The sequence below is a fragment of the Rhamphochromis sp. 'chilingali' genome, assembly GCF_963969265.1.
Source record: "Rhamphochromis sp. 'chilingali' genome assembly, chromosome: 15".
Lineage (NCBI taxonomy): Eukaryota > Metazoa > Chordata > Actinopteri > Cichliformes > Cichlidae > Rhamphochromis > Rhamphochromis sp. 'chilingali'.
The window spans coordinates 10474326-10500779 of record NC_137942.1 but is presented as its reverse complement, the minus strand read 5'-3'; the positions used below and the strand labels follow the sequence as shown (position 1 = coordinate 10500779).

General features: G+C 38.3%; 1 protein-coding gene across 1 annotated transcript; it reads left to right on the top strand.

The window, feature by feature from the left end:
- Window positions 1–4030: 4030 nt before the first annotated feature.
- Window positions 4031–24543, top strand: shisa9b (shisa family member 9b). The gene is made up of 4 exons (XM_080906065.1): window positions 4031–4843; window positions 7023–7129; window positions 18848–18979; window positions 20590–24543. The coding sequence occupies exons 1-4, from the start codon at window positions 4335–4337 to the stop codon at window positions 20967–20969; spliced, it is 1128 nt and encodes a 375-aa protein (XP_080762191.1). The 5' UTR covers window positions 4031–4334; the 3' UTR covers window positions 20970–24543.
- Window positions 24544–26454: the final 1911 nt, after the last annotated feature.

Below are 26454 nucleotides of genomic sequence, written 5' to 3'. Positions count from 1 at the left end.
CAGTGTGAAAGCCTATTGTAAGGATTGTAAGATGTCTCAACACCTTACAATCTACCTTTGCATTAAGGCTTCCAGTCTTCCAAAAGAATGATTCAGTGTTTTGATGATGGCTTTGAAGAATGCAGTCTAACATGTGTGTTCAGTTGGCTTGAAATCTGGTTAGCATATAATTCACATCATTTTCATACTAATCAACAGTGTAATCATTCAGTGAACCCTACAAAAAGAGATGGTCAATGTAGTGAACAGCAGAGACCTTTCTCCGAATGACCTACAGGCCTCACTGTAGGGGTCAGTCATCTGGGGCTATACCATTTACTTATTCCAAATTGGATGACAGTTGTGATCACTGCCTGTGCTTATGGACTCTTACATGATATGCATTTAGGGAGCTAACCAAATTCAAACACGGAACTCCGGAGTTTCCTCAATTACACCTGCAGCTGCAAAAAGAGCTCTAACAAATTTAAGTAGTTCCAAGAACGCCCCAGTTAAGCCTTAAAATGCAGAAAAGCGTTAGCTTTTGCTTTAAAAAAGTGCGTATGCATGAAAGATAGGAGAGGAACCAAGATGCTGAGAGAAAGTGAAGCCTATTTGGGCCTGGATTGTTAAGCGCAGTCTGAGTTCAGGTCAGCGGGGGAGTAGGAACAATTGTGTTTGGGCACGGCACATGGTACAAGGAACCCATGCCAAGTGTGAGTACACCCCTTAGTGTTCCCCACACAAACACACCCACTTGTCAAGAATATGGTGGAGGATGATTCATCTGACCACATATCTCTGTTCACACCTCTCTGTAGACCTGTGCCTCTCACAAGTGCATTCATCTTCATAATGAGGGATTCATTATCAGTTGCAATAGTAGAGTTGCAATCCAACTCTAAATGCACTGACGCCTAAGGACTAGTTGCTCTTCTCTTCTACCTCACTTATCACCAAGGCACGAGCACCACAGTCATTTCTGCCTTCACGGAGACGTCACTGTTCCTATTAAAAAAATTACCAAGTTGTCCAGTCTTCGTGACTCCTGCCATCTCAATGCAAAATCAGAATCAAATAGATCTCGTTAGCCAATTTTATACATGTTACAGCGTGCTACGCCATGCAGTGCATCTTAGTGGAACCGTCTCCAATTCGTGTGTTTCTTGACAACTTTGTTAAGGTTCTCAATTGTAATTTGTCATCTAATTGGCCATTTTTTTTTACAATACTGAAGTGTTAAAGGTTTTCCTGAGACACAGGTTTCATTAAAGATGGTACAACATATGGATATGACAACATATAGCACAGTATAGTTCCTTTGCTTCATATGACAAATAACAGACTAGCACTAAATATTGATCCATTCCATTCTTTGCCACTTATCCTTACCAGAGTTGCAGGGTGGCTGGAGTCCATCCAAGTTACCAAATATTGATAATTTTATGAAAACATGCAATCACTGCAAATTAATTCCTCCAACAATCTGACTTATAGTAACTCCTTAATAAGTGGTTCTACAAGGAGACAAAATTAATACTAGTACTACTGCTAATAACAATAAACACCATAATTGCAGTGAATAAATGCATAAGCCCTTTTTGTGCCTTTTATTTCCTCTTGATTTACACAGATGTCATGGTGTGGCATATATAAATATTTAGTTTAACTATTGTATCACAGCACTACTATTGTTATGAGCAACATATGGTGAGAATATTGTATTGTCCCAACTGTACTGTAGAAATCACAGTATGCATACAGGTGGTTCATAGTTCCCTTTAGGGCAATCCCCACCAGCAGACTGTAACAGCAGTCAGCGACAGTCGCATTAAAACAGGATTACACTGAAATCCCCCACCGCGCGAGCATTTCATTAAGCACGCTCCCGTCAGAGTGGAATTATAACCGCCGCGTTTGCCCACCTGTTCCCACCCAAAACACAGCACAGGGTGACTAACTCTCTGGCAAAGATTTACCTGCCAGAGTCATGCAGTTTTCATATAGCAGCTTCATGGTGCAAATTGCTAGAATTTATGAAGAGCATGTTTGATTTCTGTAGAGCAATCCTGTAGAAATCCATTAGTTGTTAATGCTTTAAAATAAAAACCTTTATTGCTAAAGCCCCTTCATTAAAGATTGTGTTATTTTGTAATGGTACATCGTGTCATTTCCTCTATTCATTCATTATCTACTCGAGCTTAGTCTGAGAGTTGAAATTTTAAACTATGTGCCACTTGCTAAAAACAAACAAACAAACAAAACAAAACAGCGATAACACAGCAGATGTCAAAAATTAATTGAACAGACTAATAAACACTAAAGCTTTAGCATTTACTTTGTGGTACTCTTTATTAGGACATATATCAAAACACTTTAGACCCAAACAAACAATAATTTTCTAGACTGAATTTATAAGCAGATTTTTTTTTTTAAATCACTTGGTTGTTAAATTCTTTAGTGAGCCATCTACTTAAAGAAGGTGTAAAGAAAAAACTAAAACAACAAAAAAAGTGTCACCATCATCAAAAAAAAATACAAACTGATGGGGGGGGGGAATAAAGAGCAATAAAACTAGAATGTGCTTTTTTCACTGAGCATTAATGTAGCATTTTAAACTTCACAGGAATACATAGATACGAATTTATTATCTGGAGTTGATCTGGTCCTTATAAAACTTCATTGCCTGCACTTTGTTGGAACTCTGAAGATTCATCCCTGGGGACTGTGTATAACTATTTATAGTAAACTTTAAAGATTCACAAAGACAAGCAAAAACTCTTCTGACAGCCAACTGTAAATACAAGTAGCCTTCCATACCTAAGATGATTCAACATCAAACAAGAGGAGTGAGAATTCTCAAGTGGCAGATGGTATGCCTCCTTTCACTAATCATAAGTTTAGATGAAACGATTTGTCTAAAAATAATTTGCCACATTCTTTTTTTTGCAGCTCCATACTTGTCGAGACTCATTCATCGTCCTTTTGATTAGTAATCAATAGCTGAGGTCAACAAATGGTAAATTTTTTTTTTATGATAAAACAGGTTATAATGTTTATTAAAATAAAATGTTTATTAAAAGTGCTTTAATCTTAAATTCAGGTCCAAAAGCTGGATGGAGTTTTACACCTATCAGATAGAAGATAAATTCTCCACAGCGCTTGTTTTCTGTGGAGCAGGAAAAAACACACACCCTGAATGATAGTTTTCACTTGTGTTACAATCGTGTGGGAGAAGCGACAATAACAGAGGGCAGGAGGGTTACCGCTCTAATTAAAACTGCTAAAATTAAACGTTTTCTCATTGGATAGACTTCGAGGAAATGAAAACTTCTGAGATTTATTAGAACCTCATTTGTGTGTTGATGAAAATGATTTAAATCTAATTTCTCATGCATGATTTCTGGGACTCTTTTGTCATTGATCAAATGACATTTTTTTCGTGGTGCAACTTGAAAGGTCACGGCTGTTTCAACATGACCTTACGCCTAAACAAGAAAGAGGTTTGAATGGATGCCATCACTTTTTTAATCAGAACTGTCGACTAAACAATGTAACACACTCTGTGTATCATTTATCTTTATGGACAAAATAAAATTGACTGTGAAAAGCTACTTGTTTTAATTCTTTCATATACAGAATATTGTGTAGATTTTTTACACTGGCTGAGCTTCCCTGAAAACGTATTTACTTTATGATTTCTCATTAACCATCAATCATTGCACTGCTGTGCAGACATCACTAAGTTGCTCAATAATAACACCGTTTGCTTCTACACATCAAAGCCCTGCCAACTAAACTTGGAAATGACTGCTTGGAATGACTGTTTTTTTGGTTGATGTGGATCACGAATTGTAGCCTACAGACGATTTTACGACACAACCCGATAATAATGGGCTGTCACGGCTTGTAATTAGCGCTATTGCACATCGCTCTCTCTTTCTCCCATTGGCTCTCTCCCTTCTCTCGCTCTCTCCCCCAATTCACATGCTCATAGGGTCCTTTGCGTTGTCTTTCTCCCACTCTCTCTGTCTCTGACGGCTTTGTGGAGTGGAGCAGCCTCAGAGGTGTGTGACACCCTCCAGCGCAGCCAGGGGCACAGCTTCGGTGATGCTCTCCAACTATTTACTACTATAAGCGACCCTTTGGGTGTCTGAACTGCTTTTTCCACAACAATCGTTTTGCTGTTGTTGTTAAAGGAAAGAAAAAAGTACAGAGTGGCATATTGTTTTTACGCATGGAGGTTGGAATCAGCCTTTTCCCGATTACGCATGGCTGTATCTCATCTCCTTGGAAGATGCTTGCGAGTTTGTGAGAGCGCGCCAGGGCGTCAAGCAGGGCGGAATAAGTGAGCAATGATGCGGGGCACTGAGCTGCTGCTCGGTTACTTTCTGGTGAAAGTTATGGTGTGCGATGCGGAGGGCGAACCCGGTCAAACTATCGATGACTATATTATACCCGGATTTAACGACTCAATGGAGGCTGAGATTGGAGTCACGGAGACCCCACACGTGGAGGACAAGTGCCGTGGCTACTACGACGTGATGGGCCAGTGGGATCCGCCGTTCGTGTGCAGGACGGGCAGCTACCTGTACTGCTGCGGCACCTGTGGCTTCAGGTTCTGCTGCGCGTTTAAAAGCTCCCGACTGGACCAGACCACCTGTAAGAACTACGACACCCCACCGTGGATGATGACAGGGCGACCTCCGCCAAAAGTGGACGTAGCGCTCGAGTCCGCGAAGGATAAAACCAACCTCATTGTTTATGTCATATGCGGGGTCGTGGCCATTATGGCACTGATAGGGATTTTCACCAAGCTTGGTTTGGAAAAGACGCAGCGTCCACACAGAGAAAACATGTCAAGGTGAGCTACAAATGTAATAACTTTTGGTTCTGCTGGATTACAGTTTCTGACTTTTTGTTTTGTTTTTAATCTGTCTAAATATTTAAAAGCCCCCAAGTTAGACAAATTCCGTCAGTATGGAAAGAATGTTCCAACTTTATATCAAGAACGAGTCAAAGCAACAGGTTGTTTTATTTTTATATGGACATTGATTCTGTTTAAATACACGCTAAATGAGTCTTATCAACCCGAGGTAGCGCACGGACTTTAGAAACATCTTCCTCATTCTTAAGTCTGTTAATGTTATAAAGCAGAATATAAAGCTGAATGTTAGCTTTTTGGTCTTTATCTATAGCGAGATTGAAGATGGTAAATACAAAAAAATGGATATAATCTATATTGGGTTTGGAAAACTAGGTCTCTGCCTATTTTCAGTACATTACAACTGAAACCAAGCCGGTGACCTATAATGGGACTTATGCCTTGCATCATTATTTGCTTGCAGTATTTACAGCTTTTCAATCAAACACAAACACATGCAGGGCTGATGCTCTATATATACTCACAGTGATTTTGCACTAAAGGAAGAACGACCTTCTGAGAGACTTAAGGAGCAGTCCAGGATATCACCATCAGCGAACCGCTTGTGTCTGTTTACACCTATGTTTGTTGATGACTTTTCAACACAAATATATCCCATTAAATCTATGTTTTATTGGAAGTACACTCTTGACTTACAAGGTAATCTGTAAGCCTCAACTGAATCAATCCTTCTACCCAATTTGTAGAAATTTCCTTAAAGAGAACAATAGGAAAGAGGTGAGGTCATAGTAACCTTTACTAAATTCTGATTGAGAATGAGTCTAAGTGGATTTTACTGTAAGATTTAATGCAATTCACAATTTTTTTCATGCGTCATAATTGCAAGAGGCAGACCACCCTAAAAACATAGTTACTCCATTTATGAGTACCACAGACAAATAGCTATTTAAAAGAAATTAGGAAAAAAACCCCTCAATACCTCAATTAGTCAAAATCCATGCATGTGTATAGCTCGTAAAATCTCGAGTATTTTTTTTTTAACAACAACGTAATCTTCACTTCATCTCCCACTACAAGTGTGCTTGTGTATCTGTCTGCAAAGACCCTGTCCTCTGCATGTATGTTTGACAGCTACAGAGGCAGCGCTAGTATTCTTTTCACTTTGTGAGTCTATTTGTGTATTCATGGCAAAACATGGTCCTGGAGACTGCAGCAGGAACTACCACAAGAGTTGTGAGAAGTGTGAGATGTGTTTGAGGACAGAATTGCTGATGTGAAAACATCACATCCATAAATATCATCAAGGTTTAGAGGTTTGTAGTTAAAATCAAACTAGGTGTATAACGATTCTCCAAGCCAACAGCTGTAGAGAGTAAGGTGCATTTAGTTTAATTTAATGGAGAGCAGCAGATATTTTCTGTTAAGACCTCCCTCACATCTATCAGTGCAGCATGTGTTTGTTTACAATAAAATGACACAAATAGTTCTGTTATTTTCAAGAATGAAAAAAAAAATCAAGATAGAGAGAGAAGATCAAATCCCATCTCCTTTCTCACCTCTGCACAGCAGGGCGGTCACGCTGTGAAATGAGTGCGAATGTTACAGAAATAGTTAGATGCAACCCTCCCCAATACACTGCTGGAAAGGTGTGTGTGTGAAGATATTCGACCTTCTGACAAGCAGTGTTGACAACCTAACTCCAAGCCCTGATGACATCTGGTTTATGCCAAACAAGGACTAAGACTTAAAAGAGAAAAATTCTGCATGTGGGATGTAACGTGTGGAAGCTTTAAGGAGGCAAACATGGTCTAAAGATTTGCTTTCAAGATATGATCCAGTGTTTTAACTCTTCAAGAACTAAAAGTTGGAATGACTTAGCCTCAGTTATTTTTCAGTCTGTCTCTTGAGAGTAGTGTTGCAGATGTTTAGAAGAGCAACAATCACTGGCTGCAATATTTCTTAAAACTGCAGAAACAAAGCCTGCGACCTTAGTACTGTGAATTGTCTCCTGAAAAGTTGATGAAAACCATTTTTGCAACTTTAACCCCAAGTAGATTTGGCTATGGATTATATAACATGTTAAACAGATCTTTACTTATATTTTATTTTTGCACGTATTTCATGTATGTGTTCATATTCACATTCTTCATCTTTTCAGAGCTCTTGCACATGTGATCCGCCATCCTGCCTCAGAACATACAGACGACGCTGGACTCGGTCAGCACTATGAGAACATACAAACCAGACTCACAACTAACAGTTTCCGTAAGTAGCCGCATACATATCTACTTACATGCACATACATATCATAGGACCATACATGTTTGGACAGAGACAATGTTTTTCTAATTTTGGTTCTGCACATTACCTCAGTGGATTTTAAATGAAACAACTCAGATGTAGTTGAAGGGCATTCTTTCAGTTTTATTTAGTGTATTGAACAAAAAGATGATATGAAATAAAAAATGTGAGGAACTAAAAGATTTTGAACACAATCCCTTCTTTTCAGGGGCTCAAAAGAAATTGGACAAATTAAACAACTGAAAATAAAATGTTCATTTCTAATACTTGGTTGAAAACCCTTTGTTGCCAATGACAGCCTGAAGTCTTGATCTCATGGCCCTGCCAGGCCTTTACTGTAGTGGCTTTCAGTTCCTCTTTGTTTGTGGGCTTTCTATCCAAAGTTTAGTCTTCAACAAGTGAAACACATGCTCCATTGGGTTAAGATCAGGTGACTGACTTGAATATTCAAGAATATTCCACTTCTTTGCTTTAAAAAACTCCCGGGTTGCTTTGGCTGTATGTTTTGGGTCAGTCCATCTGTATTATGAAATGCCACCCAATCAATTTGAGTGCATTTAGTTGGATTTGAGCAGACAGTATGTTTCTGAGCACCTCAGAATTCATTTGGCTGCTTCTGTCCTGTGTCACATCATCAATAAACACTAGTGTCCCAGTGCCACTGGCAGCCACGCACGCCCAAACCATCACACTGCCTCTGCAGTATTTTACTCTTCCACACCTTCTCCATACTTTTTTCTTGCCATCCTTCTGGTAGAGGTTGATCTTGGTTTCTAAGAATGTTTTTCCAGAGCCGTGCTGGATTTTTAATATATATATTTTTTAATATTTTAATTTTTAATATTTTGTTTTTAGGAAAGTCCAATCTGGGTTTTCTATTCTTGAGGTTTATAAGTGGCTTCTACCTGACAGTAAACCCCCTGTATTTTCTGTTCATGATAAACTTGGATATCGATATGCCTATCCTCTGGAGAATGTTGTTCTCTTGGTTGGCTGTTGTAAAGGAGTTTCTCTTCACAACAATCTACCATTGTTGTCTTCTGTGGACGTCCAGGTCTTTTGAGTTCACCAGTGCTCTCTTAGATTTCCATCCATCCATTCGCTTCCGCTTATCCTTTTCAGGGTCGCGGGGGGTGCTGGAGCCTATCCCAGCTGTCATAGGGCGAAAGGCGGGGTACAACCTGGACAGGTCGCCAGTCTGTCGCAGGGCTAACACATAGGGACAGACAACCATTCACACTCGCATTCACACCTAGTGACAATTTGAATTATCCAATTAACCTATCCCCACAAGCTGCATGTCTTTGGACGATGGGAGGAAGCCGGAGTACCCGGAGAGAACCCACGCAAACACGGGGAGAACATGCAAACTCCACACAGAAAGACCCCGGCCTGATGGTGGAATTGAACTCAGGACCTTCTTGCTGTGCGGCACCTTAGATTTGTCCACTCCTAATACAGTAGCAATTTGTCAGATGGGTTTTTTCTGTTTTTGCAGCTCAAGGATGGCTTGTCTCACTTTGCATGGAGAGCTCCTTTGACTGTCTGTTCTTGTCTTGTCTGTTCACAGCAAAATTTTCCAAATGCAAGCACCACACCTCAAATCAACTCCAGGCTTTTTATCTGCTCAATTGATAATGACATAAAAAAGGAGTTGCCCACACCTGCCTATGAAATAGCCTTTGAGTCAACTGTCCAAATACTTTGGTCCCTGTAAAAAGAGGGTGGCACAAGTTAAGGAGCTAAAACTCCTAAAACCTTCATCCAATTTCAAAAGCGGATACCTCCAAAGGAAAGCTAAGAGTCTACAAATTATGTACATGTCCATTATATACTATAATTGAAATATGTTTCAGTAAACAGTTAAAAAAAATTTAATTTGTGTCAGTGTCAGTATCTGAGCACACAGGATGGATGGGTAATATCTGTTAACTCATGTTGCCATCATAAGCTTTTAATTCTAGTAAATTCCCACTTTCAGCGACTAATTGCTTTGTACCACAAAGCTCACCCTCGAAGGTCTTAACTGTTTCAAATACAAATATGAAACTGTGAGCTTTGTATGTTTTTTGTTTTCTTTTTGGCCTAAATGTGCGGAACCGGAAGTATCGGAAGCAGGGGGAAAAAAAATCCCATATCCTCAAGCCTGGCGAACATATTAGTCATACCCTCATACTGACAACCTTGAGCTCTTCCGTTGCCAAAACTTATTGTATGCCACGGCCATTATATTGCACCGTGATTCTTTCATTCGTCAGCACCAACGCCTACACACACCCACAAATGCACGCAGACAGAAAGGAGTTCTTATTAATGCTAACTGCCAACCTACTTTCTGCCTCAACAGCTACAGCCAGTAAAGGTCTCTTTGCACCCCCACGCCCCAACGAGATGGATAATTATGGCAAATGCCATTGTAATAAAAAAGGTTTTACAGACACAGTCAAACAGCACTCATTTTTGAAAAGCTGCTACAGCCAGACATCTGACTTTTAAAAAGTAAATTCCAAACTCTTAACTTAGGATAAACACTGACATGATACTGATTAGGTCCAATATTATACAGTATATACTGGGAAGTATGAGTTAGAGGTAAAAGAAATAACATGATTTAAGCTAGGTTCTGATTCAAATAAAGAATGAGGGATGCTCTGCCATTTTATGGTAAATGGTTCTCTTAATTAAAAAAAAAAAAATTCAGGTGGAAATAAAAATCACCAGTTTGTTAATTTATCATTAATGAGGCCCAGACACTTGCACTTTCTCAGTAGAATTTACGGGCGCAGCAAGTGCACCCTTATTATTTTGCAAGGGTTTCTAATTAGTGAAAACATGAATTCTGTGATTAGAAAGAAAATCTTTTAGGTCTTAGCACATACTTGTCAACTTTAAGATGTTGAGACATAAATCCAAGATGATCACAGATGAGTGATGAATAGTAATAAATGTTCTCATTCATTTTTAGATGACAAACAGAGAGAGGGTCTGGAGGACTTTACAAGCACGAGTTAAATCTCTTTAAATCTCTGTAAAGCCTCAACTACAAAATAAATGCCAGAAAATTCTCCTTTTTAAACTAGAGTGCTTACTGAACCTTATGAAAAAATATATAATATAATATGCTACATATGGCATTTTTGTGCAATTTATTGCTTTATAATGTGTTGTGCAATTTATTTCATTTTTTTGTGAAAAAAAAATCACATTGTTGATTGTAGACATCGCAAAAACTTACACAAAAACTAATGTATCAAACATAATACACTTGGCATTACAGAGTTAAAATATAGTATAATAGCAGCAATCAGGTGTATTAAAAGGCTGAAGAAATGTTATGCAATCACACCAATCATGCTAATATTGCTAACACAAGACCGCTGTGCGTGATGTGTCACGTACAAGTGTATTTTTATACATCAGTGCATTCATACAATTTCAAGGCAGAAGGGGATTTTTGAAACTGAAGTGAGATGTCTGCATTCACAGGACAAATAACTAACCAACCAAACAAAGCAAAACAAAGAAACAACAAAAGCGCTAATACGATTTGTGTTTATTCAGTTAGTCTCTACTTTTTAACTATATTGAGGAGAAGACGGTTGCAGCTTTTATTTTGTGACCTTGCACATGCCATTTCAGAGCACAGCAGCTTAGAAATTTATGACAAGGACTCTGTGTAATTGAGGTGGCAACAGAAGAGTCATGATTGTTTTCTTGACAGCAAACCCTGGAAGGTTACATGAGGTGAGGTGGTATTTTTTGACACATGTACCCATCTTGTACAGCTGTGGTTTCTAGTGGCATGCCCAAGCCACTGTATTTTACAGATAGAGGTGTAAATCTCCGTAGGATACCCGTCTTTATCTGCTGCCTGTCAAAGATAATAGAAATCTGTTAAACTGGGCTATGAGCTCTTATTCTCCTTAAGACACCAGCAACACTGTCTTTATGACAAGGGCTTCTTTGGCTACCGGGACTATCATATCTTTGTCCTGCTGGACATCCGAGTACATGGGGGTAATTGTGAAGAGTGGCCTCTTTTTACTCCAGGCAGTCAGCCAGTGAGAACAAAGTCTCCACTCAGTGCCAACACTCCACTGGTGCATGACAGCCCATTTCCTCATTTTCAGATAGAAATGTATTTCAGCAGCATTACTTATGACAGCAGCTGAGAAACAGCTACCAAATGTAGAGTGTACCTATAGTTATATTTCCGCCTGCCACATGCTGTACTCTGAAACTCGTAGAGAAGGCTCAAAGAAGATGATTACTATGTGACTACATAGTGACCTGAAAAATTATTTGGATGGTGAGAGAAAGTTCAGTTGTGGATTCTCACTTATAGCTGACTGGCCAATACTCTGAGGAGCGTTGCCATTATGAGATTAATATGAGCTTAATATGATCTTAAAGTGCAGAATCTAAAGTACACATGATGGGGTAAACCATTATATTGTAATAACTGTTGAGGAATTATTTCTTTATTTATATAATTGTTTTTATATAATATAATAATTTATCATGAATCCTTTGCAGCCAGTGATTGCATAAAATCTGATGTTGTTTTCAAGGATTTTACTTTGGATTTCTCTGCAGACCATTAACAAATATTACATTTCCTGGCCTTGAATCTTTCAGGTTGCTTCTGCAGTATATTTTGGGTTCCTCATTCGTACTGTGACACACATTCCAGTCAACTTTACTGCATCCGGCAAAAATAATAGCTTTTCAGAGCATTTCCAAATTCATGGAGCTGCACCTGTCTTCCATCGCATCAGTAAACACCTGTGACTCACTGGCATAGGAAACTATACATAGCCATGCATCACGTAGTCCGTTTTCCATATTTTTCCCCTAGTTCCTGTACAGGTTGATCTTTGCTGCATCTGTCCTAAGAATGTTGCTTCAGAGTTTTGCAGATGTTTATGCACATTTTATTTACTAAGTTTAATCTGGATTTTCTTGAGAATTATGAAATGTTCTTGCAACCTGGGGTGAGTCCTCTGTATTGGCACTCATAAAGTCATCTCTTTATAGTAGAGTCAAATATAGTGAGTCTTGTTTGCTGTGTCTTTTCTTTACAATGGAAAGGATTCCACACTTACTTACTTACTTACTTACGTACCAGTCTCTGTGTGAATCTCTTGTTTATGTTGCTGAGCTCAGTTTTTTTTAAAATAACAAATTATTACATTCAAATTGATTGTTGGAGATTTAATAAAAAATATAAGCGAGGAAGCATTGAAAAACACGAGCGGTTATAATTTACAGTAAGCAAACTTTTTTTGTAAAAAGTTTGTTTTACAACTTTTATTGTAAATAAAAAATCTCTTTAAGATACAAAAACCATTCCTAAATTAAATTAATGTTAGAACACACTTCAGTTGTAAAACATCACCAGTTTTCACAGGTACACTGGTGGATAAGATGTCCCAAGTATACTCTAGAACTTATCAGTCTCTGTGTGTATCCAGGCTGTCTTAATTGCTTTTGTCTTTTGATGTAATCCCAGACTGATTCCATGATGTTGAGCTCAGGCGTTGTGTGGGCCATACCATCTGCTGCAGCACTCCTTGTTCTTGTCGTCACTGAATATAGAGCTTCATAATTTTGGCTGTGGGTTTGTGGTTGGTGCTGTCTTGATGCAAAATGCAGTTGGGACCAATAAAATGTTTCTCTGATTACATAATATGATACCTAAACTTCCTCAACCTTTTGCACAGCACTATATGTACTTAAATGTTAAGAAAACTAACAAAAGTTAACTAACTTTTAACTTCACCATGTTTTCAATATCTGAGTTTGTACAAAGTTTTTTAATGCCTTTAGTTAAAAAAACAAAACAAAAAAAACAATGAAGCTTTGTACACTAAGTAATCCTCACTTAATAATTATCAGACTAAACCATACTCGTTGGCCAATTTATTAGGTCAGTCTTCTTAGTATTGGACCCCCTTTTGACTTCACAACTGCTTTATTCTTCTTGGCACATACTCAACAAGGTGCTGGAAACATTCCTCAGTGATTCTGGTCTATATTAACATGACGGCATCCCACAGTTGCTGCAAATTTGTCAGCTGCATATTTATGATGCAAATCTCCCACTCCATCATATCCCAAAGGTGCTCTTTTAAAGATTTGGTTAAGTACAGTTAACTCATTGTCATGCTCAATAAACCAGTTTGAGGTGATCTGAGCTTTGTAATATGAAGTATTATCCTGCTGGAACATGGGTACACGGTGGTCATAAAGGGATTGGCACGGTCAGCAGCAATACTGAAATAGGCTGTGGCATTTACATGTTGTTCCGTTGGTACTAAGGGGCCAAAACTACACCAAGAAAATATGTCCTATACCATTACTCCACCAGCAGCAGACTGAACTATTGATATGAGGCATGGTGAATCAATGTTTGACTGGTAGTTACACTAAATTCTGATCCTGCCATTCAAATCTCACAATAGCAATCAAGATTCATCATATCAGGCAACATTTTCCCATCTTCTGTTGTTCAGTTTTGATGATCCTGTGTGAATTGTAGCCTCAGTTTCCTGTTCTTAACTGACCATTTCCAGTGTGGTTCTCTGCTGCTGTAGCTTATCCACTTCAATGTTCAACATTTGTGTTGTGCGGTCAGAAGTGCTCTTCTGCATCTTGGTTGTAATGATTGGCATATGAGCTGCTATTTGGAGGTCAGGTTGTACTCACAGTGTCTACATGCCTAAATGAAAACTGCTGCTCAAATTTGATCAAGTAATTTACACAAATGTTTAAATACATAAACTGAAATAAATATATAAATGTGTTTGGTAATTCAAATTTTCATAAATCTGGTAGAAACGTCAAGATATTCAATCAGAAAGAAATTAATATTTTCATTACCAACTTGAAAGTAGGGTGCCTGTAAATAAGAGCAAAACTTCTCCTTGTACCATTTATTCTGGGGCATACAGCTCCCAAAATACTCTCTTAAATCTTTTATGAGTTCCAGGGAGGTGTCTGTGTCTGGAGTGTTAACTCACTTATTTCCCGCATCAACCATTGAGTCTTTAACCTTACAACTCTTCAGAAGTGGCCTACTTTCCACCAGCAGCTGACACAGAAGCCGTGACTACAACAACAGTGCAAGCTCAAATGGCACTCAATCAGAGTCAAATATGCAATAAAGAGGAAGATAATCAATAGTACACACCAGTACATCAGTTTAATGATGCTGAGTTTGGAATCCTGAAAAAGACATCAGATGCTAAAAAAAAAAAATCAGCTCCCAGTTTCAATTTTAGTGTCCATTTTTCAAGAGGAAATTTGATTTACTCGAGACCTCCAGACACAGAAAAGATCAAATGTTTATGACAAATGTTGAAATGACAGTTTTACCAAAGCATTCAGAGTATGGGAATTAAAATATTTACTCTCAGTGGTCTCTGCCTTTAAGCAGATACCTAGACTTTGACCTTGGCTGGAGTATCAGATAAACAGAAGTCAGGTGAAACAGCTCAAATGGTATCACTTACAAACTTGCCTGAGACTGTGGCCCAACAAATGAGGGCATGGACAGTTTTCCACAGATAATAGCTTATCCAAAAGAAAATTGCACTACATGGAACTATATTTAATTGAGGAATGTCATTTAACATGTATGTCAAAGAGTAAACCGATTGCTTTTATTAAAAGTAAAGTAACTTCTGGGTATGAAAGCAAAAGTTCTAATCCATGAGATTTAACAAGATCAGGCTGAATGAGAGCCTCTGTGGCTGGCCCACTTACAACAACTGTATGAAACTGAAACAGGTCAATAAGCTCAGAAAAAAAGTATGACAGCAATTTAAACCAGACAGATTTAATGTAGGGATTTGATTAAATGTATTAACGTTTTGACTATTTTTACCAGCAGTGACTATGTGGCTGGACTTTCTTCCACTGTTTCACTGTTTTCTCTTCATGACCAAACCAGGTCTTGGTGACGTTAAAGGTAGCAGGAAGCATGGCACAGTCCGTTTAAAGCGTTTATACTCCATCGATCCATAGAGACCGAGAGAATATTTATTTGCATATATGGACAACTATGAATTATGAAGCATGTACATGAAGCATATGGACAGACAAAACAAGACACAAACTACAGGATGGCCATTATACTGTAGTTTTACTTTAACACCAGGGTCTCATGATGTAATAATACCTGCTAAGCCCATGAAAAAACATTTTTTTAAAAAGAACACCTTGGGGGAAAAATTTATTCCGGTTATTAAAACAACTTGAAATGGGACCATCTGGTGTTTTCAGTTTTCAAGGTAGGGGAGACAAATATAAATAAATACATAAATGCATACATACATAAATAATCTGCCTCATAGGATTTTAAGGTGCAAAAAACAAAGTCATGTCAGCTTGAAACAGGAACCCATCCATTCCTGCATCCATCTATCCATCCACCAGCTCCTCCCCAGGACCCTGAATTTGATAAGCAGAATTAATAGAGGAACATCCCGTAAAAATAAAATAGGCTAGTTGTTAAGCTGGCCCGAGATAGTGAATAACTGAAACAGGACCAGGTTTCTGTCTTGTAGAACCTTTTCTTCCTCCCCTTATTTTACAGATGGTCAATATGGTTGTCTTCACTTGGACAATGGTATTTGAGACCTCGTGCTCTTTTGTGATGTGTTTGAGAGCCTGTCATTTGAGTCATCACACAGAACAGTGGTTTCTTTTTTCTTTTACCAAGAAAAGATCATTTTAACGGCATCTACAATGTTGGCTGCCGACAGCTTCGCAGTCCTCCCTCCTACCTACATCCTCACCCTCACCACCAACACTGATGTTTTCCGTTTTCACGTCTTCAGGACCAGTCCATGATTGATCATGTTCCATTGTGTATTTCTATTCAGGGACAGTTTTACTGCACCAGCAGTGTGTTTGGAGTCATTGGCATGGTGAAAAGTGAAGAAACTGCATCAGATCTTTTCCAAATGGTAATATATGATGGATCAAAATCTGATGATAGTTTTCTGCGTTCATAATTCCAGCATATCCCCCAACAGCTAAACCTTGACAGAGCCTCCACCGCAGCTGCAGACGCTCACTGTTGTACGTCTCTCCTGACTTGTTTTGTACACTTTGAAAAAAACAAAGTCATGTCAGCTTGGAACAGGAACCCATATATCCATCCATAGGCTCTAGCCCTCCTATGACCCCAAATTTGAGAAGATTGGTACATTTGGATTCATCACTCTATTAGACTTGTCACCACTAATGTTTTGACCTCCACTTTTTCAGTTTCCTTAAAAATATTGAGGACATACTGTACAGGAAATTACTTGTTTCTTCCTTGCAACAGGCTGCTGATAAAAAAGTGCCAAACGACTGAAAGAAAAGACCATTTAAAATTCTTTGCTAAGTTATCTGCTATGGACACATTCAATACCATGTCATTTCTTGACTTAGGTGTCTTTCTTATGCCTGAATGATTCATAAGTCAGTGTTAACTGGCTTCACTAACAGTAAAAACAGTGACTTGAAAATGAGCAGGTACAAGGACTGGACTGTCAACTCACATCTCTACTGAAGTCTCCTGCTCAGACCATGACCTTAAACCTCTAATTCATAGGTTGAGGGTCACATATTGATTTGTATTGATTTGTTTCCACTGACTTTATTGGACTCTTATGTCATGCTGTCATCCTGATGCTCATTTTGTTGAAAAATTTGACCACACTGACAAAGACAAAAACGGAAATATAACTGTTTCCTGTTTCAATTAGCTTTGCAAGTACAAAATATTGTTTTTTTGTTACCTTTTGCCTTTTTGAATATTTTTAGTTAACTAAAAACTTTTTTTACAACTAGTTTTAATTTTTTAGTTCTGTTTTAGTGAACTACTGTAAAATGTCCTTGATCACAGATGATCTTTAGTTTTTATTGAACTGAATAAGTTAAGTCCCAGGAAAGGAAAGCTTGATATATAGATATTTTTATAATATAACGACCACTGTGGCACCACTAATCCTTTGCTATTTAAAATCCCCAAATCTGTTCGTACTAATTATACCCTCCCCTTGTCTATGGTGAAGTATCTGTTGCAGCTGTCCTCTGCATCATTTCATGAGACAGCATTGATAATTTGAGACTTTCTGAATTAATTAGCACAGTAATAAAGTTTCTTGCTGACCAGTGGGGAATAGGAGCCTAATTAACCCATTTTCTGTATTAATGATCTGTTTTTATGAGATGTATTCTAGACCAATGGGGCTAAAGGAATCATTGCATTTTAAACTTTGTAAACTTAAATAAATATAATAAACAAACATTTAATTAAAACTGTCCACAACATGTACAACCATAAGCATGTTGATATCTCTACTCAGATTCAACACAGCACACAGCGCAGTCCTCAAACAGCCGGCTGTGAATTGGTACGTTCTCCAATCTAAAGTAGGAGTAGACACTCTGAACATTTGTTTGCTCTGTCATGCCAGTAGGCAGGGGGCCAGTCTATCTGCTGTGCACCCCTTAATTTACCAGATGTCTACTATACGATTAGGATGGTTTTACAAAGAGCAGTTCAGCTCTACAGCTGGCTCCCCAAGAAAAGGCTACTTAAAGGAAAGTGACACTAGCAGGTCAAAGAAAACACTTCATGTTTTAGCCTATATGTTCACATCTGGACAGTTGATTTGTTTTTTGGAAGTTTGACATCACTGAACATCACTAGCTGACTGAGACACGACTAAATAAGTGAATAAAATACAAAAATTTCATTCATAAAACCTGAAGCATAAACTTTGTGCACAGACTATACCACACTGCAAACCATAAAGCTCAAAAAAGCACTGCGGAAACATGATCAAGTACCTTTTAAAGTAGCCATGCCCCTAACTCTAGTATCAAAATCACCCCCTCTAGTGTTGTTATGAAGGAAGAAGCTATCCATGGAGACGTGTCTGTGAAGGTTCTCAGTCAACCAGGTCATTGTAGTCTAAGGGGCTTGGAAAGAAAAGCATCTGGACTTCTTTAAGTTTCCTTGAAGACGTTTGACCTCTCATCTGAGAAGCTTCTTCAGTTCTAAGAGCAACTGGTGGAGAGTCCCAGATTTTAAACCCTATGGGAGTGTCCCCTGTTGATTCTCTACCTAATTTATTATTTACATGTAAATTACATCCATGGCAAGGCATTATGGAATCTTATTTTCCCAGCAGTTGGTCCTCTGTAAACACCTGATCAGGGTCTTTTGACTGTTTCACACACACTTGTTTTAAATCCAAAGTCAACCATACTTTTGAGGTTGTAGCGCCTCAACTTTAGATCAGCCCCTCTCAGCTAATCAGCTCACCTGAATCAGTAGTTCGTTTCAAACGGCTGCAATGCGCTCACATAGATAGGCTTGTATTTCCTTAATCTGTTCCATTATTGCATTAATTTTTGCCTATAGCTCAGAGCAAATGCATGTATGGAAGAATGAAGAAATGGAAGGCCGCATGATCGACTGCATGCTTGTAGAAATGTACATTTTTTTAATGTCTATTTCATCCATGAAACTGTGTGTTTTGAAAACTGCTACAGTAATAAAGCTATTGTGTTATTATGACTCATTTTAAATTTGTTGACATCTTGCTTACAAATGCACTTAAAGAGGAAACTGTAATTCAGTTTCTGCATTAATAACTATTGATTGCCCTTCTTTAGAGAGCAACCAGATGAACAATGCAGCTCATGTACCAACTCTGGTAAGTCAGCCATATCCAGGTGTGGGACCAATAATCAGCCCATATGAGGACCCAAAGGATCTCAACAAGTACACCACACTCAAGGCTGTGGGTAAGAGGTTGTTTATCACAAACCAAAAAAACATATGGTGAAAAAGCACTTGAAATTCATTGTTTGATTTTATTAGGTAGGATCTTACATCAGATATAAATGCAATTTGCATAATTAATGAGGATTTCCCTGGATCTATAATGAGTGTCAGGGTGAGTGAGCTGAAACAATCTGTCATATGAGTAACCATGAGGGCAAGTTCAGAAGTTAATGAGGCAAAGATTTTGGATGAAAATCTTCATTAAATATTCTTTGGCATTTCAATAAAATTGGTGTTAAAAGTTGCTCATATCAACAGACAGAAAAGAGTAAGATGACATCTCTCTCTTTTTAGTTTAACATCAACAATTTATCTAATACATCTAGCTTTTCTTATTTGATTATTATCTACATGCCAAGGATACTACTTACATAATACAGTGGTAAAACTTTACAAGTGCTTTTTTGTTATTATAAAGGAGAATAGTTGGTTTGAATCTCTATCAAGTCTCTTGCTGTCAGAAATCCTTGTGATTTAATCCACCGTCCATCAATGCCAACAGCGAGGGGAACTGAAAGATTATTTATAGAAGCAAGTTTGTTGTTCTTCTCATGGGCTAATTTTGGAAAGTCTACAGCCAGTTCCTGGACAAGCAGCACTTTAAACAAGAAATTATAGAAGCTGTCAAAATAGTACTACTTAGAAACGTGGCTAAAAATATCTTTTTAAATATCTTTTGACATGCTTTTAATGTCAGGGTAAAGAAAAGAAAATCACTTCTCAGTTCCACTTTAAGTAACAATATTGTAGTGGTATGTATTTAGCAAGTATCTTTTATTGTTCGATTGGTGTGTTCATATATCCTCAAGAGCAATAAACTCCAACTTCAAAACCTCAGTTTTGAAATGTATTGTTCCCACTGTATTATATTAACCTTATCAGTAATCTGAATGAACTATAGTTAACCAACTACTTATCACATTGATTACTGAAGGAAAAAATAATTCCAAACAAATAGTCCTAATTTGACCCGATCACATCCAAGTCTCTAGTGATGGTATTTGTAGATCTGTGCATAATGCTATTAACACAGAAGTGCAATGCTTTATTTAGATTCCATTGAAATCAATTGGCTCTGTTTGACGGACCTGAGCATGGGAGAGATGACAGCTATCAGCATGCGTGAAACGAGGTCCAATCACTGCTCGCAGTCTTTGTGATGGCACAAGCAGCTGATGCTTCTTCGCCGCTAATCCACTGAAGTGCCGTCAAACGAACTTATCATTAGGGAGCAAATCTTAGCAAATGAGAGCAGGAACAGGAGACAATCAAGAGCAATCAAAACAAAAATGAATGAGGGGATGGTGATGTGATGCATCTTGTGTGCACACAAGAGGCTCTGTGGTCCGAATATATGAGCTATAATGAGCTACAATGATTTGTGTTTCACTGGTGCAAGGATATGCTTGTGTGTGTGTCTGTGCCAATTACAGCATCACTTTTGCCAAATCAAAGATTTCTTTCTGTATATATTTATTGTTTTAGTAAACAATGTCTAATATATGATGATGACACAAACGCACACACTTTTTGCTACAATAAATCTCTTGTTTATTTTTGTGTTTATTAGCGGAGAAAGCTAATGACAGCTTTCACAACAACCGTCGACAAGTGATTGAGATGACAGCCAAAGGTAGCCTTCCAATGGAAGGTGTGGATATGGAGCCAGAGCCGAGCAATCCTTACAGCCCTCCCAGACAGCTGTCAAAGCAGAATGGACACAAGTATAAAAGCTCCAAGAGCCACAGCTCCCAGTCACTGTACTACAGCGCCAGCAGTGCTCCCAGTCCAGGCGTGCTAAGATCCTGGGAAAGCAAGGACACACTGGGACTCCGACAGAGCTATGGCCCAAAGAAACTCTGCATCACAGAAAAGGAGCTGGACACCATTCGCTACATGCCTCCACAACCATACTATGTCACTAACAGCAAGACAGAAGTGACAGTATGAACGACTGCCTAATTGTCAGGCTTATAATGAGTCTGCAGACTCCAGATGTAGTTACAGGAAAGCAGTGTGAACTGTAGTATGTGGCTCTGTCTTTGTAATGGATAACATTTATGACACTGTCACGAGGTGAAGTGTACTTTGACAGGACTCTGTATCTAACACCGTGCCTCAGATGGGCACTGTAATGAATATTTTGTGTTTAATATTCACATAATCAAACTGCTAAAGTTACATAACTTATAGTACAGTGATGAGATGTGACACATTAAGTACTATCGCCAGTATCTACTGAAAGGACCTTAAAATAAAAGCGTATTATGTAACTTCTATTAAGAAAAAAAAAAAAAGAGGTTTATATTTATCTAATCAGAGTGGAATAGCCTGTGGTTGGTGGGATCTTTATGAAATGCTTCACTAGATAATGAATAGTGTTTAAAAATGTTGGGAACTGTTCATGTGTTAAGAGTACGGATTAATATCCAGTGGCAGTTGGACCAATTGCAGGGACCAGGGTTTGTATTTTCAGTCTATACAAATCTGTACCATACTCTGAATATGAGATAATCTAAAACCTCACATGAGACTAAATATCTCTAAAGTCCAACTTAAGGACTTATTCACACAGGCACAGAAACCCTGGCAGCTGGAGGGTGCCAGAGAAAACTGTGAATTCCCCAACCAGCTGTTGACTGGTGAAATTGGTCACAAAAAAGGATGCTGCTCTGGACACCTCTCTGCAAATGCTTTGACCTCTAGCCGATTGTTGCAGTTACCCGTATTTTGCATGAAATACACCGACTTGCCTGGAAACGATTACTATACTTTGAGCTGTAGTGAAATTTGAAAATGTCTGAAACTGGAAACGGATGATAATAACCTTCAAAGTTGAACCTAATTGCTGCAAAAAAAAAAGGTGTTTCAAGAGGCGCAACTTTTACTTTAAATGCGAAGGGTCTCCATTTAAAATTTGCATTGCTCTTTTCACAGTTTCACAGACAAGCCGGCATCTTCCGTGCAAACTACAGGATTTTAGTGCCAAATCAAAAACTTCTTTGTGGCAAATTCTACACTCGCAACAGCTAGCAACCTCTAGCAGCTTCATTTCCTCATCGCAAAATACAAACTTTTCCCTAGTAGCCAGGTGATCACTGTCTGATCTCAAGGCTTACATGAAAGAGGTTTTAGCAATTGATTTTATAGTGACTGCCAGCAACCGCTCACCAACCAGCTGGAGAACTTTTTTCCTAGCAAACAGTGGGAGCCCTTTGGGACTGGGGCAAGATAATAGCTGTACTTATTTAAAAGGAAAAACAATCAGAAACAAGAGCACTCAGAGAGCATAACTCCAGCTTGATCTGATTTTCACCAGAATTAAATTAGCTTGAGCTATTATTGGTATCTGCTATCAAACACCATTTGAACATGATATCTTGAAAATTGTGGATGCCAGACTGCCAAACATACCTTACATACTAGATCCCTTCACGGGGAGAATCAATCTGTTTCCAAAATCCCGTCTATTTTCAAAAGCTGTGTTTGTTGATAAAGCATAGATGAATCAGTTTGTAAAAGTGTTGATGTTTACTTAAATGACTTAAGACTCATTTAAATTTGACGTAGTTTCCCTTTTTAAAGTTGTGGTTGTCTTACTTTGAAAGAAAACCATGTCAATACTGACGTACAACTTGGAGAAACATTCAGTAGCTGTGGCGTAATCAAACCAGTGTTGTCATGGTGTAATAGACCCTCATGCGGTATCAGTATGTGTGATTATCCTAGAAAATCTTGTACTTGAAAACCCAGCATTAGAGCGGAAACTGGTTTTATTCTTAGTAATGTATTATGCTCCCAACAAAAGTAATTTAAATGTTTGCATTATAGTTGAACCTTTTGGGTTTTTTAACATGTTATTTTTGTGACTTAAATCCCAATTTTGACATTTAAAGAATGTACGTGGTATGGATAGTCTAAATACAAGTGATATTAGTTGACTGTTAGAGGCCAATAATAAATCAGAATGAATGTAAAATTCTTGTGAAGCAATGTAAGTGGGTATTCAAAGGTGTTTTTGAACTACAATGAAATATTCCAAGTCAGGTCTGAATCAATAGGAACATTTTTGCCATACACTGAATTTTTTTTCTTTACCGTACATGGCAAAAGGTTTTTAATAAACAGGGTTTTCAGGTGCCGTTGATCATTTGTTACGCTGAATTCACAGCCAAGCAATACAAAAGGACATTCACGCCTGCCTCCATGCAAGTCTTACTCATGCATTTGACTATTTGAGGTAGCTGAGGACAGGGATGTTCTCAGAGCTGCCACACAAGTGGGAAGTGGGAACTGCTAGTGTAAAGATATATTTATGTCTTCTCGAGTCCACATCTTACCAAACAAAAAATATAACAAGGCCAGAAAATATGCATATTGTTGTGTTTTGGTAGTTGTTCGTATTGTCACACACTTCCAATCAAACTTTATGCACTATTTTCCATTACACATATCTAGTGGGCTGAACTAGCTTATCATGTCACCTTATTAATCAACTGTGTCAGCAATCACCTGATCTGATAATCACAGTATTCAAAGGTCAGTTGAGATTTTTAATCAATACTGAGTAGTCACAATCTTTGACTATTCTTGTTTCGTGAATGTTTTATTACCTCGTCAATACTGTTTAAATCACTTACTGTATATTTAACTACAGCACATCACATTTAATCATGAAGCTCTACTGTTATACTGCCAGTTAAAGCATAATGTGACCAATACACATCTGGACTGCAGCATTGGTAAAGATTAAAAGAACGCTCCTATGAACAGTGTTGTTCACAATGATAACTGCAATTTGTTTGATCGCTGTTTTTTCATTATCATAAGATGCATTTGAGTACCTATTTTATCTTTTATCTGTCATGTGGTATGTACAGTACAGGGTTACTTTGTTTTTAAAAAATGAACTTTTTCTTGAAGTGGTTAACATGTACTGGGAAGTTTCTGAGCAACTCGTTGAACGTTTTCCATATGTTATTTTTGTGTTGTGAACTGCAGTTCCCATGTTGTTGGTGCCCTGCAAAACCTTGAATCCAGTAATGTTTCACTGTGGTTCAAGGTTCATGACAGTGTCCTTGTATGTGCAACTGCTCTAATGTTCATACAAGATTTCTACAAGACAGCACAGGCACACATGTACAATAATCACCTGTAGTTAAGCCTAAGTCACACACGCCTGGAGATCTGTCAGTGACCACCTGACAACCTGCTGTTACTGAAGGAAAATATTTATTCCCCGACCATTTGGTGAGTGGTTGTTGGATGTTTCTGACAGTCACTAGGTGAAATTGGTTACAAAGACTGCCTAGTCTGCAAATATTTGCCAACTACTCAAAAAACTGTATGAAACTTGAAAAAGTGCACAGCAAATTAAAAACTGAAACGGAGTACTTTGCCTTCAAAGTAAAAGTTGTACCGGTTTTAGCCAATAGTCACAACTTTTACTCACTGAAAGTGAACAATTGGCAGACATTTGTAGATAAGTTGACATCTTCCTCCCACACTATGAGTGACCGCGGCAAACTGCTAGCAACCAAAAGCGACTCTCAACGACCTCCAGTGAGCGCTATCCTTCCTATCAATGGAAGGTTGCCAGAGGGTCATTGACTGGACTCTAGGCCTGTTCGACTGGGGCTTTAATAGACTTCACTAACATTCCAGGAACAAATGTAATAAAATTTACACATTAAACATTTTATAACTTGTTTTCTCATTGACTTTTTCTTTTGCAATAGGAAGACAGTCACCTGACATATGGTAGGGCCTACTGTGGCAGCACTAAAAGTGACGAGCACATAATCACAGAAACATTTCTAGAGCGCTCAGTTGACAGTAGCAGTTTTGGTGCTTTAAAAACACGCACACACTGTCACACATTGTGTCTTTTTGTTCCTAATTTATACTTGTCCCCTCTCTACACACACACACACACACACACACACGCACACACACGCGCACACACACGCACCGCTCTCAAACACCACACCAGATGGTATCATAACACAGAAGAACCTTTGAGCTATGTCAAAAGACCACTTTGATATCACACACATTGCAGTTTTTGGGACCTTCTGTTAAAAATGCGCTCCAGCTGTACAGAAGTGAAGTGTGATTATAGTGTCAACATTAAAGTAATGTTTCATTTAAACTCTGCCTTGTGCTTACACATTCTTAAAACCTAGATGATTTGCTACTTTTGCTCCCAGTGAAACTGTATCTCTCAATTCATTAAGACATAATGCTGACATTGGATCCCTATGAGTTTGAAGGCATTTTTGAGACTCAAAATGTGGTTTTAGTGTCAGGGTTACAATTAGGTTATGATTAGATTTAGGCTGAGGTTTAGGATTAGGCATTCATTTTTGATGGTTATGGTTAGGTTAAGCTGCTAGGGAAAGCATTATGTCAATGAGATGTCCTCACTAAGATATGAAAATGTGTGTGTGTATATTAACTAAATAATATCAATAATATCAATCTGCTACAAGTAAACTCATTTACACCACACAATTTCTACACTCTGTGCAAATAAATTTCTTTAACTGTGGCCTTTCCTACGCTCATGTGACACACTCATGCTCATCTTTCAAAACCTGGATAAGTAAAGGAGATGAATCAATTCAGCAAAGAACTAAGACCCAGGGTGTTATGTTTAACTCCACAGAGAGCCTGGGGCTTGTTGATAAGAGCACTGCATGATAGCATAAAAGGACAGAACAACTTAACAGAGAAAATATTTTGTTGTTTTTTCCTCTCTTATGTGTTTGGTAATAACTTTGCATTTAAATTAAAAAACATACGTCTTTGGAAAAACATCTCCAAAACACATCAAAGTACCCAAACTATAGAGGGCTGATTGGAGACATATCCTTATACAGGGAGTGCAGAATTATTAGGCAAATGAGTATTTTGTCCACATCATCCTCTTGATGCATGTTGTCTTACTCCAAGCTGTATAGGCTCAAAAGCCTACTACCAATTAAGCATATTAGGTGATGTGCATCTCTGTAATGAGAAGGGGTGTGGTCTAATGACATCAACACCCTATATCAGGTGTGCATAATTATTAGGCAACGTCCTTTCCTTTGGCAAAATGGGTCAAAAGAAGGACTTGACAGGCTCAGAAAAGTCAAAAATAGTGAGATATCTTGCAGAGGGATGCAGCAGTCTCAAAATTGCAAAGCTTCTGAAGCGTGATCATCGAACAATCAAGCGTTTCATTCAAAATAGTCAACAGGGTCGCAAGAAGCGTGTGGAAAAACCAAGGCACAAAATAACTGCCCATGAACTGAGAAAAGTCAAGCGTGCAGCTGCAAAGATGCCACTTGCCACCAGTTTGGCCATATTTCAGAGCTGCAACATCACTGGAGTGCCCAAAAGCACAAGGTGTGCAATACTCAGAGACATGGCCAAGGTAAGAAAGGCTGAAAGA

Bases quoted from the DNA above. Each gene is read 5' to 3' on its own strand.
- shisa9b (XM_080906065.1), top strand. From the start codon at position 4,335: ATGATGCGGGGCACTGAGCTGCTGCTCGGTTACTTTCTGGTGAAAGTT. The intron at 4,844-7,022 runs GTGAGCTACAAA...TCATCTTTTCAG, and splicing joins CACAGAGAAAACATGTCAAG to AGCTCTTGCACATGTGATCC. The intron at 18,980-20,589 runs GTAAGAGGTTGT...TGTGTTTATTAG, and splicing joins CACCACACTCAAGGCTGTGG to CGGAGAAAGCTAATGACAGC.